The sequence below is a fragment of the Ovis canadensis genome, chromosome 23 (assembly GCF_042477335.2).
Source record: "Ovis canadensis isolate MfBH-ARS-UI-01 breed Bighorn chromosome 23, ARS-UI_OviCan_v2, whole genome shotgun sequence".
NCBI classification, from domain to species: domain Eukaryota; kingdom Metazoa; phylum Chordata; class Mammalia; order Artiodactyla; family Bovidae; genus Ovis; species Ovis canadensis.
The window spans coordinates 48,160,321-48,182,346 of NC_091267.1; the positions used below are offsets into that span (position 1 = coordinate 48,160,321).

General features: G+C 36.5%; 1 protein-coding gene across 1 annotated transcript in view; it reads right to left on the reverse strand.

The window, feature by feature from the left end:
* Positions 1-22,026, reverse strand: part of MIB1 (MIB E3 ubiquitin protein ligase 1) — a 104,469-nt gene that overhangs the window by 44,358 nt on the left and 38,085 nt on the right. Inside the window, exons 7-12 of the mRNA XM_069568901.1 lie at positions 18,484-18,667; positions 17,078-17,222; positions 14,838-14,971; positions 10,863-10,970; positions 2,298-2,495; positions 1,283-1,434 (exon numbers count right to left, since the gene is read on the reverse strand). Coding sequence (XP_069425002.1) covers positions 1,283-1,434; positions 2,298-2,495; positions 10,863-10,970; positions 14,838-14,971; positions 17,078-17,222; positions 18,484-18,667 — 921 coding nt within the window. The remainder of the gene's footprint in view (positions 1-1,282; positions 1,435-2,297; positions 2,496-10,862; positions 10,971-14,837; positions 14,972-17,077; positions 17,223-18,483; positions 18,668-22,026) is intronic.

Here is a 22,026-nt window from a genome sequence, read left to right on the forward strand (position 1 = left end):
CGGCGATCACTTCACAATATATACAAATATCAAATCATTATTTTTAACACATGGTATTAATATAATAAAGTGAAGTGAAGTTAATGAAGGTCACTTAGTCATGTCCAACTCTTTGCGACCCCATGGACTACACAGTCCATGGAATCCTCTAGGCCAGAGTAATGGAGTGGGTAGCCGTTCCCTTCTACAGGAGATCTTCCCAACCCAGGGATGGAACCCAGGTCTCCCACATTGCAGGCGCATTCTTTACTAGCTGAGCCACAAGGGAAGCCACAAGGGACATTAATATAAAATCATATGTCAATTACATCTCAAATTTTTTAATTTAAAATTTTTAAATTATCAAAATAAACTTCCAAGCAAACATCTTCCTCAGTCAATACACGTGGCTTGATTCAACTATAAACACAAAACATCTAATGAAGAATTTTCTTTTTTTAAAAGAGTTTATTATTATTATTACTATTATTATAATTATTATTTTGGGGCCTCACCACAAGGTAGTTCCCCAACCAGGAGCTGAACCCAGGACCTTAGCAGTTAGAGCACAGAGTACTAACCAACAGATCCCTGGGGAATTCCCCAGAATTTTCCAAAATGCTTCTCAAGGTAAAATTGTTCCAAAATATTCATTTACAGAAAGTTCTACGTTAAGCAAAGCTAAGCACTTTTCTTTTCTGTGAGACTCTGCAGATCCTTTATGAATTTTATGACTTCCCAAAAGTCTTTCTCAAACTTCAGCAACACGCACTTTTTTCAGTAGACCACCTATTACCCTAACAATGGTTAGAAGACATCTGTACTAGAAGTCTATAGTTAATTATATTATCAATAAAAAATTAGGTAACTTGAAAGTTTTTTAGTCAAAAGTTTAAAAAAAAATTATTGTACAAATAGACAACTTGGAACAAAGAAAAAAAAAAACAGATAATGTGAGGTTTTGGTAAGAGGATGCCTGAGAATGATCTTGAAGACACATAAATCTCCAGGTGGAATGCATTTTAATTAAACCTTTAGAATACAAGCAAGTATTCCTGGTATTTTATACCCATATTTAACATATATTTAAATTGTCATTTCATGATCCTTGTATTAGTTTAACAAAAAAAAAACATATAAAACTAATCTATTTTAATGAAGACGTAAGTTCCTCAGATTTTAAAACAATTTAAAATATTAAAATAAGCCAAAATCACTTCTTTATAAGCATCAGAAAAAGAGAGCCCGCAACAGAAAACTATGTTTAAATTGCACAGGAAATAGTAAAAGGTGCTATCTTTACCTGGGGTTTCCTCTCAGTGCAGCATGGTGTAGAGCATTAAACCCATTGTTGTTCGTAATGGTAACATCTGCTCCAGCTTCTAGAAGAACTGCCAGGATGTCATCACGTTTCTTACTTATTGCGTCATGAAGAGGAGTATCGCCCTCAGAATCCTTTTTTTTTTTTTTTCAAAGTTTTAAGAGATTTTCATTAGCTCTTCTTCAATTAATTATTATATGTAAAGTTAATTCTTATAATGATCTACTAAGCAAAGAAAAACAGAAGCCATATCCAACAACCAGTAATAAAACATGCTGCGTGTTAAATTTCAAAATGCAGGCAAGAAATACTAGCCTCACTATAGTAAAGAAATTTCTAGTCAATCTAGATGAACAATACAATAAACATGCTATAGTTTTCCAAAGATAATAAAAACAAGGATGTATCCTCAAATACAATTAAAATTTTAATGAGATAGAAAAGCTGACCCCCACCCAACTCATCAGCTTACAATGGGCTGCTATACCACACTCCTACCATTAACGGTTACACCCTAAAATTCCATACCTATTATAAAATCAATCCTAAAACTCCATACATATTTTCTAAATCAGAAAATCTTCCAAGACTAGATTAAGGTCTAGACCAGCAATCTAAGATAAACTAAGCTACAATTAAAATAATTTAGACTCCTCTGAAGTAACTATCATGAATTGCTGAAGCTCGCTGTCACGGTCAACAAAGTTAAATCAACTCCTAGCTGATATTTTTACAAGTCCCCACCATCAACTCCCCACATACAAAATCAATTTACTGACACTTTCTTTTTTTTTTTTTTTTTTTTACTGACACTTTCTTAACAAAGGCTTTTCTAAGAAGGAATAGCTGCCGATTTTACGGCATTCTATACCTTTGGAATCATTCACTATGACTGAGCTAGGACTGATAACGAAGGAATGCTTGCCACACAAACTAGTATTGCCATCTAAAAGAATCCTGGAAATACCTGCACAGTATAATTCTGTAATGGTTTTACCTGAAGACTGGGATGACAGCCAAAGTCCAGCAACGTCTTCACCACCTGAAGGTGACCTTTATTGACAGCAATATGAAGCGGTGTCTGCCTGCGCTTGTTTCTAGCGTTCAGATCGGCGCTGCCCCGGTGCAGCACTTCTATAACGGCTCCTTCATCTCCAAAAGCGGCATGGTGGACTGCTCTATCGCCATCTTTATCCTAAACAGCGGCAGTAAGTCTCGGTCAGTGAATGTTTCAGAAAGAAAAATAAGTGATGCTACTGTAATAATTCATCAAGAACCAGATTAATGTAAGAAAAGGAAACAGAGTGGAGCCAACAAGGTAACTAGAAATTCATTTGACTAGTGATTAGCTCCAAAGATAAATTATGACCTGGATCATTACATCATGCACACACATACTAGACCAACAGTTACATCAGAAGTAGTCTGATTCTTCAGTACTCCTAAATTACCAGCCATGATGGTAAGCCAACATTAGAAAAATGTTAGATCACAACTATATATGAAGTTCTTTCATCAAAAAAATCTTACACAGACTTTTTAATAACATAGAAATTATACTAACAGTTGAGTAACTTAAAAAAAAGAAGGAAGAATGCCAAACAGGATGATCTCAACCAGCTTTAAGGGGAGAAATACATCCTCATGTTAACACTGGTTATCTCTAGCTGATGAGCATACACTTTTCTATATATTTAAGAACAGAAAAAAATTATTAAGCACTTCATTTAAAGATAAAAATGAAACACAAACAAGTATAATTCTATACACTCAAACCACCAAAACTATTTCAGAGGGATCCAGTAGGTATGCCTCACCTAATGTTAGTGTATTTCTGAGGAGATGAGAGATAGAAAAGGACCCAATTGCTTAAGTGTTTCTCAAATGTAAGAGACTGCTTTTTTAAAAAAATGCTTGTACTGAACCATAAAGATAATATACATAGTGCATATCAAAAAGAGTCTCATTGTTAGATGCAGATGGAGAAGGATATTATAAGGGTACTGCTTTATTCCATACACATCTCAAATATTAACACTCAGAAGTAAGCAGACTCTCAGACTTCCTCCAACCCACGGTAGCCCCTGGTAGACTCTAGTTTTTGCAAGTGGTTTGAAAATCCATATTGCACTTGGGCTTCTGAACTACTTTACAAAGATAATGCAGATAAATATCACCATGGTTAAATACATTTAAAACAAATGAACACGATAGTTGCTAAATTCAAAATAGTTTTTGTTCTTTGCGTATTTTCTCAAATAGATACTAAAAATAAAACTGCTCAAGCAGGAGTCCACAATGGCTTGACAATCATTCTTAAAAGGCCAAGAAACCACAATTCAGAACTTCTCTTTTACTAATATTTCAGCAGAACAAGGTTAGGAGTTTTTGTTACTTCTCAACCTTAAGCCAAAAGGAACTAGCAAACTACTACAGGAAAGAGTTTAAGGATTCAACTCTTATGCCTCTCAGCAGTATTATGTCTAAAATCCCAGAATAACAAAAAAAACAAGCTTCTTAAAAAAAAAGTTTGTGTGTGTATATTGTTAACTTCTCTAGTAACACATTTCAGTATTTCATAATCTTAGATTTAAGATCTTCCTAACTTCCAGTCCAGATTCATTTTCTGTTATAATTTTTAAGCCTATCTAGTGGTACTCCTATTAAAAATAAGATCATCAATCCACTGAGACTCACTGAACAAAGACAGGAACTATTTATGAAATGTACCATATACTGACGACTGTTAGAGAACTGCTACAAAAGCACTTTAATGCAGGTTCCATCAACAATTTGCTTATGTTACAAAAAATAATACCTAAAAAATTAAAACCCAAATATATATGTCAAAGGGAAATACACAAGGAAAATGTAAAAAATTTGGAAAATACATACATACATGCACTAGAAAACAACAATTAATTTCCAGATTTTTATTCTAAATTATAAAACCTCACTTGCACAAAGACTGTAGCTTCCAGGTTTTGTTGCTTTCTTCCAAATTTATCTTAAGTATTTCAAAAGGCTTCAAACAACAAGAGCTTTATTCTGTCTCTGATACTGCCACCAAAAACCAGTTGTTCAGGCCCAGCACAACAGCTCACTTCCAAAAGGTGATCTAAAGAGACCTGCAAAGGGGCCCCAAATTTAATCTAACATTGATCTTGGTCCTTTCTACCCTCTTCCTCCCCTTCGTTTCCTCCCAACCTCTAAAACCTGCTCTTGTTCCACCCTCCCCCCTGGCTGACAAAACCACAGCCAACACATTCAGGACCTATCAGTCATGCTCATCTACTTCCTTTTGCTGAAACCCTAACAAGCAGGCACCAAATTCTACGGCTTTCACCCTTCAGTTTAGGCTCTGTTCTCTCTCGTTCAGTTCTACATCGAAGTGATTCAGGCCTTCTTTCATTCTCATTTACCTGACCTACTTCCATGGCTCACCCAGCCTTCTTACTTCAATCTATTCTTCATACAAAAAACAGAATTTTCTTTATAAAACACAAAATTTATGTTTAAAATTCTTTCATGTAACTCTATAAAGAACAAATCTCTTTTAAAGCCTACTTCTGTGGACCATTCCAGACTCATCTGCTGCCATCGTCCCTTACACATAAAACTAACTTAACCAACTGACTTGACCCCAGATATTCATGCGCTGCTCTCAGACTTCAATGCTCTTGTTCATTACATTATTGGCTTGAAAACACACATTCTTTAAAACTCAGTACAGGCAACTCTTCTCTTATGAAACTATCCCTGCCTCTCACAAAATTAGTTTAACTCTAATTTCTAATTTATTTTCAGCAAATTATGTCAACTATTTTATTATTCTCAAATATCATAAGTAACATTGCACCTCATCTTACTGTCTATAAAACTCATTCAATTAATCAAGATGCTGCTACCCTGATCATACTTAAACCTGAACAGACTATGTAGATATGGTATATTCTGCTGTGTTCTTTCATTCATTCAGTAATCATGGACTAGGTGCCCACTATGAACTCAGTGCTGTTCTGGACATAGAGATAAAACAATAGGCAAGACAAAACTCCTGTCCTCAGTTGCCATTCTAGTGGGGTAAAGAGAACATTAAAAATGAAATATGTAAATAAAATGTAAATGTTTGGTAGGAGGAAATGCCAAGGAGAAAAGATAGCAGGGAAGAAAGACAAGACAGCCAAGCAATGACCCCTCCCAGGGAAGGTGTGAGTAAATAGCTGAGAGAAGTGAGAAAAGGCCCTGAAGACATCTGGGGAAGAGAAGTGCGAGGAGACAGCACAGTGGCAGCAGGAAGGATGAAAGTTGTGTGAATTCTGGATAAATTTCACTGAGCCAACGGGATTTAGTGATATTCCAAATAAGGAGTACAGGGGAAAAAGAGGAATCAATGATGATTTTTAAGCCCCAACCTGTGCAACTAAATAAAGGTGCTGATGAGAGAGGACTATAAAACTGATATGGCCCCTTTAAAAATCTGACCTTTTTTGTTTGGGCAATCTCAGATTGCACTCTGCCTTCCTGTAGAAGGCACCTTAAGGACTGTTTTCTGGGTCTTATATTAATAAATCAGATCTTTTCATGCTTTTAATAGAACAGTATTTTGGGGTAGGGGGAGTGTGTAGGGAAAGGGAAGTGGAAAAGCTTCTAGCCATAACCGGAACTAACATGGTTTCCTAGGAACCATGTATGCTAATTCCTAGAGCCATTCTGGAGGTTATTACTTTGAGTCCTGATTTGTTTTCCAAAAAAGAATTTCCTTGAATTAAGTAGTCTTAATGGCACCCTACTCCAGTACTCTTGCCTGGAAAATCCCATGGACGGAGGAACCTGGTAGGCTCCAGTCCATGGGGTCGCGAAGAGTCGGACACGACTGAGCGACTTCCCTTTCACTTTACACTTTCATGTACTGGAGAAGGAAATGGAAACCCACTCCAGTGTTCTTGCCTGGAGAATCCCAGGGACAGGGGAGCCTAGTGGGCTGCCGACAGTCGGACACGACTGAAGCGACTTAGCAGCAAAGTCTACTTCCCAGTTCCTTTGCAGATTACAGTTAAATACAATGTTTCTACAGTTTTGTTTTCATTAACCAGATAAACAGAATCAGATAGAATCAGCATCTGGGATGTGTTCCTTGTTTTTGTTTTTTTTTTTGAGAAAAATTGCTAGCTTTCACTGAAAAGAACAGTGAAAGTGAAGTCGCTCAGTCATTGTCCAGCTCTTTGCGACCCCATGGACCCCCCTACACCAGGCTCCCCGTCCATGGATTCTCCAGGCAAGAACACCGGATTGGGTTGCCATTTCCTTCTCCAAACATTCACTAGTTGAAGAGAAATGTTTAATAACAACACAGATAATAATGAAACCTTAAATTTCCATTGTGTTCTGTAAGTGGTATCTTAATTGTCTCCCTTACTCAACTCTCCACCCCTTCAAATTATTATCATAGATGAAGAAACAGAAGGTTAAACCAATTAAACTTTTAGCTCAAATATTATTTTAGACAGCAACAATACCATTCAAACTTGGGTTTTTTGACAAAAGTCTAGTATTATTCCCTATTAATATTCTCCATTCAAAAGAGCTTTCATTAATCTTAAACAATAAAACCACTTAAAATTTGCTGATATCATCAGTATATATTTGTACTATATTTGAAAAACTTATTATAAAGAATTCACTTTTTAAAACTGGGCTTCCATTCAGTCCCCCACACCTTCACTTATTATATTCATCAGTAAGAAAACAAAAAATACTGAGTCCCTGGAGGATGAAAAATGAGCTCACCCAAATCGACATACCTAAGACCCCACAGTCCTCGGTGCCTTTACCTACACATTAAGAAGGAAACAGAATGTAACCCTACTGTATTCAGTAGGTCATACATGGAGACAACCAACTTTCCAAAATAGCTCTGAGTTTTCCCTAAGAAAAAGAAATAGGGAAAAAATGTAACCTCATCACATATTGGAAAGGTATAATATAGAGCAAATAATTTAGCTTTCTAACAGCTTACATCAACTAAAAAATCTGAAATAGTCATCTATACTAGGGGCCAGCAAACTTTTCTGTGAAGGGCCAGAAAGTAAATATAAGTTTTATAAGCTACATGATCTCTTGTCACAACTACACCAACCACTCAATTTTGCAGCTGGAGCACAAAAGCAGACTACACAATAAAATAAATGAATGAGTGTGTTGTGTTCCAATAATACTTTTAAAAAGAAATGAAGGGCTGGACCTGGCCTTCGGGCTATAGATTGCAATCTGTGAGCTATACTATCCTGAGCTCACTTCCTGATGCAGAAGAAGGAAATTAAAGGATGCAGAATGAGAGTCCCAGAGAACAAAATGTATTCTTCTCTTTATTCTCCAGCTAACTACAAAGTTTTTATTAAAACTGGATTTTTTAAAAGTCATTGTTAAATTATTGTGTCTAGGTGTGTTAAAGGTATAATAAAGGTTTTAAGAGAAGAGCACTTATCTTCTAGGATACATACTAAAACTATTTACAGATGAAATAATATGATATCTGGATTTGCTTAAAAATAATTCAGTGGAGGAAATGAGAGTTAGGAGGGTACTGATAAGACAGACTTGGCCAGAAAAAATAACTCAAGTGGAATAATAAGTACACAGGATTCATTAAACTACTCTATTTTTACAAATGTTTAAAATTTCCAATAATTAATTTACAAACAGATCGATTAATTTACAAATGATGAACCATAATTTTAAGTGCATTTGAAAAATTAACTATTTTCTCCCTCTTTTAAACCAGAATTTCCAATCAGCATTGCTGACATTTTGCACTGGATAATTCTTTGCTGTGGGAACTGCCCTGTACATTCGAGGATGTTTAGTAGCATCCTCAGTTTCTATCCATTACATGCCTGTCAGTCCCTTGCTCCCCACCAGACAGTTATGACAGTCAAAAATGTGCCCACAAAATGTCCCCTGTGGGACAGAAATGCCCCCCAATTAAGAATCACTGTTTTAAGTAAATTATATTGCTATTTATAACAATGTTGAATCTTACATTCTAGAAATATGAAATTTTGCTGAACTTTTGCTTCAGTCTTAAGCAATGATTTATACTTCAACCCATTTTTTAAATGTAGTTTTCCCTTTACCCACTGGGAAACTGTGTTATTAACTTAATCAGATGTGTAATTACCCCCTTTTCACACCATCTCTACAAATTACATCTGCCTACAATGGTTTTTAAAACAGAAAATGCTCAGAATGGAAAAAAAAAGAGGCAGTATGGTAGAAGGCCACACATATCTGTTTAGTAACAGATGGAGTTTCCAAATTGAATGATGTTATTTACAAACTACGGGCCTCACTCCAACTCCAATCTTATGTGGAGAGTAATAACTGTTTTGCTTATTTGAGCTCAATTAAGAAAGGAAAAAAAAACCCTACTCTTGAAACATAGTGCCAACTTCATTCCCAGCTCCCTCGCTGTAGCCCTACTCTACATAACCTCTCATGTCAACAAGTCTTTAGAAACACAGATTTATGGACAGTCTCACTTTGTAAGGTTTAGTAATGCTGAATCACAAAGTATAGTTTTTTTAAAAAAATCAGGCAAAAAAATTTTTGAATTTTAAAGCCTCTCAGCTTATTTTCTTTAATCAGAAAAGTCTGGGGAATTCCTTGGTGGTCTAGTGGTTACTACTCGGCACTTTCACTGCCATTGCTCAGGTTCAATCCCTGTTCAGGAAACTAAGACCCTGCAAGCTGCAGTTCAGTTCAGTTCACTCGCTCAGTCGTGTCCGACTCTTTGCGACTCCCATGAATCGCACCATGCCAGGCCTCCCTGTCTATCACTAACTCCCGAAGTTTACCCAAACTCATGTGCATCAAGTCGGTGATGCCATCCAACCATCTCATCCTCTGTTGTCCCCTTCTCCTCCTGCCCCCAATCCTTCCCAGCATCAGGGTCTTTTCCAGTGAGTCAACTCTTCACATGAGGTGGCCGAAGTACTGGAGTTTCAGCTTCAGCATCAGTCCTTCCAAAGAACACCCAAGACTGGTCTCCTTTAGGATGGACTGGTTGGATCTCCTTGCAGTCCAAGGGACTCTCAAGAGTCTTCTCCAACACCACAGTTTAAAAGCATCAATTCTTCGGCGCTCAGCCTTCTTCACAGTCCAACTCTCACATCCATATATGACCACAGGAAAAACCATAGCCTTGACTAGACGGACCTTTGTTGGCAAAGTAATATGTCTGCTTTTTAATATGCTGCAAGGCGTGGCCAAAAAAAAAACGGTCAGAAGGGTTGTAATATTTTTCTTTTTTTTTTTGTAATATTTTTCTTTGTAGTTTCTGGATTCATTAAAAAATGGGATGTTCAAAATGTAGTATTTACAAAATATTACATTATACTAAGTCTCTCTTGCATCACCCAAAAAAAAAAAATCTTTACAACACATACTGGGCTCCTAAATTCACAACCAAGAAAGATGTGACTTAAAGTTACTCTGTAAATGTAAAGTCAAATTATATAATCTCATTCATAAATACATCACAGTAATAAAACATAATTTGACTATAGTTTATAAATATCTAATATGCTAATGTAAAATCAAGCTCTAGACAAAAGAAAATGCCAACATCAAGGATGACCTAAAATACCACTGGTTCTTTAGTAGCTATTCAGCAACTCAAGATATACACATTTGAGGGAAAAAAGCAAAAAGAATGTAAGACTTCTGTTTCCAAACATGTCTTTAAATTTTTATAATTAGTAAAAACAGGCTGATCCACAAATTTTGCCCTCTAACATTGAAATCCTTATTAAATAGCTTCCTCAGATGGGAGTGTCACTTGGACAAAATTGCAACATTTTGCCTAATTTGAATTTGATAGAATTAGGCTTACTCCTAAATAATCCTGCATTAGAGGAAAACAAATACAATTCTAATATATTTTTAAGTGATGCAGTTATAGTTAACTGCAACAAAGGAAGCCCTCTGCCCACACCAGCCAATGAAATTTCAATGCCAGTAAGAATCATTAATTTCTCCTTTAATAAGAACATGTTCTACATTAAATTAAGCACATATACATACATAGAGTGATAAACACACACTGTAAAATCTTAAAAAACCCATATTAAGGTTAAGAAACAGTAAGACTAAACAAATTCTAATTTACTGGTTCCCTCGTGAGAAAACAAAAAAACAAGGAAAGCCCTCTGCGTGCCATAGATCAGGAAAAATCTTGCCCCATGTGATTTATATTCCTCTTTCCTCAATCTTCCCAGTATGAGTCATGGGTAAATACCACCGAGCTCTCAACAGCATAGTAGTCCTACCACAGCAAAAGCAAACTCAACCTTCTTCACTTAGGGTTATGCCTAGGATATCAAGAGATCACAGAAAAACACAAAATGCTTCACATTGTCTTTTCTCAAATTTTTTTCTTTTTAATCAGAAGAGCCTTGAGTTAATATTAAATTTCAACATGAAAAAGCATCCATCTCGATGATACAGAAGGACCATTTCTAGGACATTAATTTTTACTTAAATATTTTTAAAACTTAATTACCTCTGCTTCTACATCCACATTTTGCTTCAAAAGTAACTTCAAAATGTCAACATGTCCATTCTGACTAGCAGCTTGCATAGCTGTGTGACCAGCACACTGTCCATTCACCTAAATACAAAAAAGAAAGGATAAAGGAATGTCACAAAAAGGGAAGAGTCAATACATATACATGGTGTAGGTTTAAACCCAACAAACTGAATGATTCTGTGAGAACAATTCAGGTCAGTGTTCTATATATCCTGATACAGATCACCAGAAATGTGATCTGTGTCACATTTCTAAGTTAGGGAGGGATTCAGGCACTCTGAGAGTTCCACTGTTAAAAGAGTTATGGAAGAACTTTTAGCCAATCAAAAAGTTGAAAACAGAAAAGGATGAGAGGGCAGGAGGTACAAAGGGAAGTTACATTTATTTTAAATATGTGTCTATTTTAATTATTATTAAACCTCAGAGTCTGTTTCAATGGAAAAAAAAAAGTAATGAGGTGAATGGAAGACTTTTAGAAAAGATACTTTCTAGTATAATATAAATAAATTCAACAAATCCAGCCAAATGTCAATGATAAGCAAACTATCACAAAGGATACATAAATGAGTTACCAGGGTAGCTATACACAACTGTTCAACTGTTCTACTATAAAGCAGTAATATCCAATTACTGTTCTATAACTGTTCTACTATAAAGCAGTAATATCCAATCTTTTCTTCACCTCAGATGTTGTGTAAATGGATATGGAAATGCAACATGGAAAAATGGACATTTTTTTCCAAAGACGACATTTCAAATGGCCGACATGAACATAAAAAAGATGCTTAGTATTACTAATAAACAAGGAAATGCAAGTAAAAACACAATACCATTTACATTACCACCCCCTAAAATTAAGCACTTAGGTATAACTCTAACAAAATGTGTAAAAATGTACATGAGGACTACTACAGAACTCTGATAAATGAAATTAAGGAACTAACTAGATGGAGAGATACTCCATGTTCGTGGATAAGAAGACTCAATAATGTCAAAGATGTCAGTTCTTCCCAACTTGATCTACAGATTCAACATAATCACTATTAAAATCCCAGCAAGTTACATGTCTGGAAGTTTATATGGAAAAGCAAAAGGCCCAGAACAGTCAACCCAACATTAAAGGAGAGCAACAAAGCTGGAAGACTGACACTGCCTGACTCCGAGGCGTACTACGACGCTACAGTAATCATGACAGTGTGGTTCTGGCCAAAGAATAAACAGACGGAAGAAAGGAAAAGAACAGGAAGCCCACAAACAGCCTCTCATAAATACAGTCAAGTGATTTTTAACAAAGAAGCAAAGGTAATACAAAAACAATCTCAACAAACAGAATAGATGGAAAATTTCTATATATCTTTCCATTTCAGTTTATAAAACCTAAAACTGCTCTAAAACGAAAATCTAAAATTAAAAACTTTTCCAAAATTTCCATATATGAAAGACATCATTTCCAGGATAAAAAGATCAAACATTAAAAGCAACAGATTAAAACAGATCCACAACACTGTACAAGTTCAGACACTGGTGAAAAAAGAGATCTTCATGCTTAAAAACATAAAACAGCTCCCATGAAGGATCAGGAATCAGAATGGCAATTCTGAATGCTGGAAGAAAATGGAATTATTCTGAAGGAAAATGGTATCTAAACTTGAATTCTCTTCCCATCTAAAATTTAACAGTAAGGTTAAAAAAGTTATATACTAAAGGTATATTTCTCATGCACCCTTTTTCTGAAGAAGCTACTGAAAGCCATACTTCACAAAAAAACAGAATAAAATTGGAGACAGAGGGACAGAGGATAAAGAAAACAAGAAATCCAGCACAGGAAAGAGGGGAAAGGAACCTGGAGGATGATGAGTGAGAGCCATTCTAGATGGATCCTGTCAGAGGCACTGAGAGAAATCTCTCTGAGATGAAACGCACACATAACCTGATGTGCTGAATGTCTTAAGAGATTACACAGTTAAAACGGAATTCTGGAGAAGAATCTAATAACAATACAGATTACTAACAAATGAAAACAAAAGTGTTTAGATTATGTCCTGGGGTTAAGAGAGACAAGTGAACCCTTTGAAACAATGGAAGTGTTCTACATCTGAATAGGGCTGTGGGTTATATAGGTGTATGCATTTGTCAAAACTGACTGATCCATGTTTTTCACTGTATGTAAATTACACCTCAGGTGTTTTTTTTTGTTTTTTTTTTTAAGGAACAATTATGAACACCAAGGAAAGCAAAAAGTTGTGCAATAAAACACAATCGAGTATCCTCCACAGCTCAGATATGCATGCCATTTGAATAATAACATGCAAAATTAATTCTAACATTAACAAAATTATAATGCAATACCACATTAAGAACCTGGAAGAGGTATGCATGTGCGTGGAAAGGATGGGCTAAACGTGGAGAAGGAAAGTGGAATCCTCGCCTTCACAGAGCAGTTATCAAAACATAACTTCAAGTCAAGAAATAACCTACAAGTCAAGAAATAACAATAGAAGTATGTTACTGAAAGATGAGGAGGTAACTGTATGAAGGAAATCAGCTGAAAGAGATGAAAATAGTTGCCTCTGAAGAAAAGGAAAATAGCACTGAGAAGGAGATGCTGCTTTTCATAACAAATCTTGGAGAACTATTTTTCCTTTTAAATTTTTAGAATGTACTACATTCTAATAAAACAACTGAAATAAATCAGTAATGAAGAAAAAATTAAGTGTAATAAAATGTAAATCTGCATTAGTGAATATAAAAGAAGTCTGACTCTACGTTCCAAACACAAAAAACATTTGGTACTTTAATATCTGATACTATTTGTGACATAGCTCACAACCAATCAAGAAACTACTGTGCCATGCTGCTGCAGCTGATCCCCAACAAACCTGAAACACCACAGGAGAGCGTAGGAATACGGTGTTTACGCCTTATAAATTTCAGGCTTCTCTGACAGACCAGTTGGTAAAGAATCCGCCTGCAATGCAGGAGACCCCGGTTCGATTCCTGGGTCAGGAAGATCCGCTGGAGACGGGATAGGCTACCCACTCCGGTATTCTTGGGCTTCCCTTTTGGCTCAGCTAGTAAAAAATCTTCCCGCAATGCGGGAGACCTGGGTTTGATCCCTGGGTTGGGAAGATCCCTCAAGAAGGGAGAATTTCATTAACTGTATAGTCCATGGGGTGGCAAAGAGTCAGACACAATGGAGCATCTTTCACTTTCACCTTATAAATTATAGATCTGACCTCTGTCAAACTGTCCGGCATACTTACATACAAAGATATGGTAACAAAAGCCCTCACTGCACAGTGACAATGATTCAAAGTGACACTCAACCTACAATCCTTTGGCCAGCACTGACTGACATGGTATTGGTTCCAGAACAGTAGCGATGCTAAAGCCAGTGAATAACTAAGCAAGAACCAGAATTTGCAGTTTGAACCCATTTAAACTATGGCTTTGGTGAATGGTAACATTACAACATAAACTATTAAGATTTACAAAATGCATGATTCCTAATTCAACTGCATTATGAACCATGAAAACAGTCAACTTTCACGAGGAGGAGAGGGGGGAAAGCTTAGGTTAAATGTTTTGAAAAGAAGGATGGACAATTGCTTATAAAATTTACTAAAATATATTGTTAAAACATTGTAACATTTACATGAGAAAATTTCACTGAATTTCCCCAAAGGACACTAACTACTTAAAAACCTAAAAGTAAATTTTGACATCATAAAATTCAAAAGTCAGTACTAAAACAAGAAAATGTCAGTATCTTCTAGAAATGCACAATGAAGAAATAATGCCCGGCGTCATCTTTAAAACACCTTGGAAAAACCAGGGAGAAGGACAGGTGAAGCACATGTGGCAATGTCTCAATAGCTGCTGAGTAAAAGGTTCATTTTAACTATTCTATTTTTGCGTATGCTTCAAAATAAATTTTAAAATGCTCACATCCACATCTGGTCTTTTTAGCAAATCTTCCACTTTAGCAACATCTCCATTGGCAGCAGCCTTAACTAATTCTTCATTGAGGTCACCAGATTCTTGGGTTTCAAATAATTTCTTCAAAAGTTGGGAGAGTCTTTCTGTAAAGCATCAAATAAAGCTGCTAATATAGGAGGATCTCAAATCTTAACTACTAACAGACAAGCATTACCCACATGCCTATAATACACACTTTTCCTGTTTTATTATGTCTATCATTAATATTACTTTGGTACTAAGCTACAGATACTACCCTTGCAAGCTACAACTACTACCATAGAAAACTGCTTTAATTCTGAGCCCACCATTATTCCCGGTTTACTCCAATTCATGTATTTCAAGTTAAAATTTCAGAAAAAGAGAGTTACACACAAACTACAATTCAAGATTTTGGAGTCACACCAAAGATATTATAAATGAACACACTACCACAGGAGCATCATAATGATACAAATTGCCTTTCAGGTCTTGAGCATATCTTACTGCTCTCAGACCTCAATGCAACAAATCAATGATTATGATACAAAAGCAATATAATCTCTATAGCCTCTGGGGAAATATTTTAGGGACAAACCAATTTTCAGTTGAAACTATTAAAATAAAATACTTCAAAGGTGCCAACTGACTGGTTCTGACTAAAACAAGAAAGAACCAGATATGTGCTCATATAAACCCTTTCATAAAGTTGTTTTTTTTTTTCTCCAAATAGCAGCACTGATCAGTAGAGAATCTACCAGTTCTCCTTACCTCTAGGATCTACTTATTGGAAAGGAAGAGGCCACAAAGTGAGGCCCAACACCAAATCCACATTATTTGAGAAAAGGATATTAACAATTTTTCACTCTTCCAATACGTAATGTGTTGGCCAAAAAGTTCATTTGGGTTTTTCTGTAAGATGTTATGGATGAAATTTGGGGCCAGCCTGATAAAAATCAGCCTACTGTGATGCTATCTAACCACAAGGTTAAAATAAACACCACCTGATTTAACCTCAAACACATTAGCAAATTACAGCAGGAAAGATGAGACACAATTAAGAGGAAGTACAAGGCAGTACAAAATAAAGCTGGAGGTCAGCCAATGTCTTCCTTTACTTTCTTACTGTGCACAGTTATGGCTCCATCTTCTCTTCTGGATGTCAGCTATATTCATACAGTAAGTTGTAACCAGTTTAATGAACTGAGTGTGGATATACAGCTGGATCATGAGAAGAAAAGGGTCTGAGTCTACCCAAGCATCCAGCATACTCACATCTCAGCACAGCTCTCTCTACCCACTGTGGCCTGTACAATACCTCTCATAAAATGACAAGAGAAAAGGTATGGCTGATACATAAAAATGTCCGGAAAGAAAGCCATCTGCTAGCAATAATATTGGAAATTAAAAAAATATATAAGGCAGTCAAAGAAAGTGATGTTTCTGTGGCAGAAAACAAATGTTCTGACTAAGGAGTAGCGTGTTGAATTTCAGGTATCTCCTCTTTGACATGGAAAAGCCCTTGATCTATCCGAGAAAAAGAACATCTTTATGGAATTTTCACATGGTATATATACCTCAGCCAGTGCAAAGGTGGTTCGTCATATTAAAAAAAAAAGAGAGAGAGAGAGATTTAGCACAAGTTTAAAATGTTTATTCAGGGGCCATGTATGGATTTGAGAGTTGGACTGTGAAGAAAGCTGAGCACCAAGGAATTGATGCTTTTGAATCGTGGTGTTGGAGAAGCCTCTTGCAAGTTCCTTGGACTGCAAGGAGATCCAACCAGTCCATCCTAAAGGAAATCAGTCCTGGGTGTTCATTGGAAGGACTGATGTTGAAACTCCAATACTTTGGCCACCTCATGAGAAGAGCTGACTCACTGGAAAAGACCCTGATGCTGGGAGGGATTGGGGGCAGGAGGAGAAGGGGACGACAGAGGATGAGATGGCTGGATGGCATCACCGACTTGATGCACATGAGTTTGGGTAAACTTCGGGAGTTAGTGATGGACAGGGTGGCCTGGCGTGCTGCGATTCATGGGGGTGGCAAAGAGTCGGACACAACTAAGCGACTGAACTGAACTGAAAAGGTAGTTAATATGCAAGTGAGGTAATGTGATCTGAGAGAAATCAAGATCACATACAACATTACCTGTGTACCAGAACTGGGGAATGAGGAAAGGCTCTAACGAAAACCACATTGCTTTTAAAGAAACACGAAACAGAACATACCACCAGACGCATTGCTAATGGCTGATCCTGCGGACGCCACCTTGGAAACCGCCGCTGGATTATACGTCCAAGATGTTCCACATACTTCCACCTTTAAATCACTGTCTGAATAAATCTGCTGTACTCGGCCAACTTTACCTAAAGTCTTAAAAACAAGATTAGATTCATGTTTCCAAGTCTACACTATAGAAATCAATCATCAGTTTTCACATGTTTTGAAGTATTCATTTTACTTGATTCCTAATTAAAAAAATTTTTAAGGATAATCATATTCAAATGGGTTATTTACTAGCCACAAACTCTATATCTTTAAAAAATATTTTAATAAAACTATTACACTTCCACAAGAATATAAAAATAATCATGACAATCTTATTCAAAAAAGTAACCTTTTAAGAGACCTCTAGGAAACTTGTAACTCAAATAGTCCAAACTATCACTGATCTAGCCTAAAAAAAGAACATCTGATTTCTAAAAAAAAAACTTAAACCAACAAGGGCTCAAAGCTTACATCTATGTTTAAATCCTTTTTGGAATCAAGCCTAATTTCAAGTCAGAAGTATGAAAGTCACTGTCATTCTGGGGTGAAGGATCAGGAAGCCTCTTTGTCTCACCTTAACATTACATTCTCCACTAAAGGCTCTATCAAATTAGATTTATCTATCATATATTAACTATAGCCCTTTATGGATCGTCCCAGGCTAATCTAAGGGCTTCCCTAGTGGTTTAGCAGTAAAGAATACATCTGCCAATGCAGGAGACCCAAATCCAATCCCTGGGTCAGGGAAGATCCTCTGGAGAAGGGAAAGGCTACCCATATTTTTGCCTGGAGAATCCCACAGAGGAGCCTGGTGGGCTACAGTCCATGGGGTCACAAAGAGTTGGATACAACCTAGCAACTAAACAGACACAGAGAATGGACTTATGGACGTAGGAGAGGGTGAGATGTGTGGAAAGAGTAACATGGAAACTTACATTACCATATGTAAAATGGATAGCCAACAGGAATTTGCTGTATGGCTCAGGAAACTCAAACAGGGGCTTTGTATCAATCTAGAGGGGTGGGATGGGGAGGGAGATGGCAGGGAAGGTTCAAAAGGGAGGAGATATATGTATACTTTTGCCCAATTCATGTTGAGGTTTGACAGAAAACAACAAAATTCTACGAAGCAATCATCCTTCAATAAAAATAATAAATAAAAAAAAAACTAAACAACAACAAAGTTACTCTAACTGAAGTATATTTAGAAAATAAAAGGCATACAGATGCTAAGCTGCCAGTGGACAGTACAATTCTCAAAGGATTAAGCTAATTTCTAGTTTCTAAAATTAAAGTCATCAAAGCTTTTCAAAACTATGTAAGCAAGCTATAGTTCCAACTCCCAAAGGACTTTATATACACTTACTGGGAGCATAGCTTCTGCCCATTCTCCATGTCCTCTCTGTAGAAGTTTAATTCTCTCCAGATCATAACAAACTTGCACCAGATCACCCACTTGAAACTGAGAGGTGCCTCCCTCTGCGCCCTGCGCAGCATCCCCACTTCGGACAATGTTTGCTTTAGTGAGTACAGCAGGGTTGAAGGTCCACCTAAAAAGCAAAGCCAAAATTCAAAATTGGTAAGTTTACTTACTTCAGCACAACATTCACAGTTAACCACTGGAGGGAGAAAAGCATTATAACACATCCAAAGTGTAAAGCAATCCTTTACGATTACATTCTGAATGATCTGTATTTCTTTTTAGAATTTATTACACAAATTTGAGAGAAGAGTTATCCATAATCTCACCATACTAGTATGACACCATTTTGTCTAGATTTATTATTGCTTGCATGCTTTAAAAATTGTTATAAAAGTAGTACACACTCATTGTTAAAGATTAAAACATTTCAGAAACATGTAAAGTGAAAGTTCCATTGCACACAAACACACCTGGATCACCATTCTGTACCCCACTAGACACCACGGTTAATATTCCACTGTATATGGAATGCAGATCTTCTATCAATATGCTGAGTGATGGTTTTAACAGAGAGCCCAGCGAAATGATCACTCTTCTATTGTAGCTTGAGAACAGCCTGAAAATTCACTTCTCACAACTACTTAAAACATTTCAGTGCAGCTATTTCTGACTTTATCTATCCAAATTTAAAGGGAAACTTCTTCAAAGTAGAGGATCATGTCTTAACTGTCTCTATAATTCTAACACTAATCACGGGCCCTAATACAGGATAAGTACTTAATAAACTATTCTTAAATAAAGAATAAAAAATTTTTTTTTCTAAAAGTCAAATGTTATGTTACTCATAACACTAGTACCCAAGAGAATTTGGCCAAGGAAGAATTCTGCAAGTAATAATCCTAATCTGTGTTAATTTACCATTTGCAAATAAGAGGCCATTTAAGACAATATGTGTTAATACATGCTATTCTGAACTTAAATTAAGATTTTATCCCCTTCTTTATTGAGATGTAATTCACATACAATTTACTCATTTAACGTGTATAAATCAGTGGCTTTAGTATATTCAGTTGTATAACCAACCACCACTATAATAATTTCATTTTCATCATCACAAAAAGATACCCCCCTAACAATCAGTAGTCACTGTGAAATCAACTCTCTCTTCCCAGCCTCTAACAACCAGTAACATACTTTCTGTTTCTATGGATTTCCTTATTCTAGACATTTTCTATAAATAAATCAGATAGTATGTAACCTTTTGTGACAGGCTCCTTTCACTCAACACATTTTTTTAAGATTTATCTATGTTGCAGCATATGTCAGTACTCCATCCCTTTTTATAACCAAATAAAATGTTCCATTGGGTGGATATACCACAACTTGCTTATCCATTCAGGAGTCAATACACATTTGGCTTATTTTCACATGTTGGCTGTTATGAATAACACTTCTACAAACATCCACGTACAGATTTTGGTGTGGGCACATTGTAATTTTCTTGGATATAAACCTGGAAGTGGACATATTAGGTCATATGTTAACTCTGTATTTAACATTTTGAGAAACTACTGTTTCCCAAAGCATTTAGACCACTTCATCTACTTATTGTTAATGTAGGAGGGCTTGGTTCCAATTTCTCTATACCCTCAACAACACTTGTAATTATCCTACCTTTCTATTCTAGCCATTCTAGCATGTGAAGGGGTATCTCATTGTGGTTGTGAACTGAATTTCCTCAGTAACTAATAATGTCCTGCATCTCTTCAAGGGTGATACAGAATGAACTGTGTCCCTCCAAATTTCACATGGTAAAGCTCTATGGCTTCTATGTAACTGTATTTGGAGACAGGGCCTTTAGGGAGAAAAATAAGGTTAAATGATGTTATAAAGGCGAGGTGCCATGTGAGGACAATGAGAAACCAATCCTCTCCAAGCCCAGAGGAGGTCTCACCAGAAACCTACCCTCATGGCACCCTGATCGTGGACTTCTGGCCTCCAGAACAGTAAACAAAAAAGAATAAATAAATAAACATCTGTTGTTTAAGCCACCAGTCTGTGATATTTTGTTAAGGGAGCCCTAACAGACTAATGCAATGCATTTATTGACCATTTCTGTACCTTCTGTGAGATGCTTCCCTGGTAGCTCAGATGGTAATCAATCTGCCTGCCAGGAGCCCAGGGTTCAATCCCTGGGTTGGGAAAATCTCCTGGAGAAGGAAATAACAACCCACTCCCATATTCTTACCTGGAAAATCCCATGGACAGAGAAGCCTGGTGGGCTTCAGTCCATGGGGTTGCAAAAGTCAGATACAACTGAGCAACATTAATATCTTCTGTTTAAAAATGTCTTTAAATCCTTTGCCCTAAATCCAATGACTAGTGTCCTTAAAAGGTCATATACAACCATCTTTTCATAATTTTCTATGTGAAAGATTTTATAATTTCCATGAGCTCAATTAACTTTTTTCTACGCCTCCTTAGGGTTCTTTCCTCATGGACGGCTAAGCTACAAGTGTTGGCTTGATGAAAAGAAAATAGTGGGCCAGAGGACAGTTTATGTGGCTCTCAGAATCAGACAATCTCTGATACTGAACTTGACTAACCAGAGATTTGAATGAATTTAAAAATAAAATTTGTGCCTCATCCCAAAAAAGAAGAAGAAGCTGGTCATGTGAAGACACAGGGACAGACAGACTCCCAGGGGACAAGGCCAAGTGAAGACAGAGGTAGAGAAACAAGTGATGCACTGACCAGCCAAGGAACGCCAAGGATGACAGCAACCATCAGAAGCCAGGAAAGAGGCCCAGGACAGATTCTCCTCAGAGTCTCCAGAAGGAATCAGTCTTGCCAACACCTTGACTTTTAGCCTCCAGGATTGTCAAAGAAGAAACTTCTGCTGTTTTAAGCCACTCTGTGGTAATTTGTTATGGCAATTCTAAGAAACTAATGCACCATCTAAACAATATTAGATCTTCTGATCCATAAACATGAAACATCTTTCCATTGCTTTAGGTCATCTTTAATTTCTTTAATAATGTTTTATAGTCGTCAGTGTACACATCTTGTACTTACTGGGCTAAATTTATTATTAAGTATTTTATTATTTGATGCTATTATAAACAGAATTGTTTTCTTATTTTCATTTTCAGGTTGTTTGTTGTAGTGTAGAGAAATACACTTTTTATATTATTTTCTATATTAATATTATATCCCATGACTATGCTGAATTCATTTATTACTTCTAACAGTTTTTTTTGTTGATTCCTTAGATTTTTCTATGCACGAGATCATATCACATGTGAACAGAGATGGCTTAACTTCTTCCATTCTCCTTCTTCTCCCTCTTATTTCTTTTTCTTGCCTAACTGCCACAGCTTGACCCTCTAGGACAAGATGGAATAAAAGCAGGGACAGAAGACATTCTGGTTTTGTTCCTGATCTTAAAGGAGAAAGCACTCAGTCTTTTACCACTGAGGACGCTGT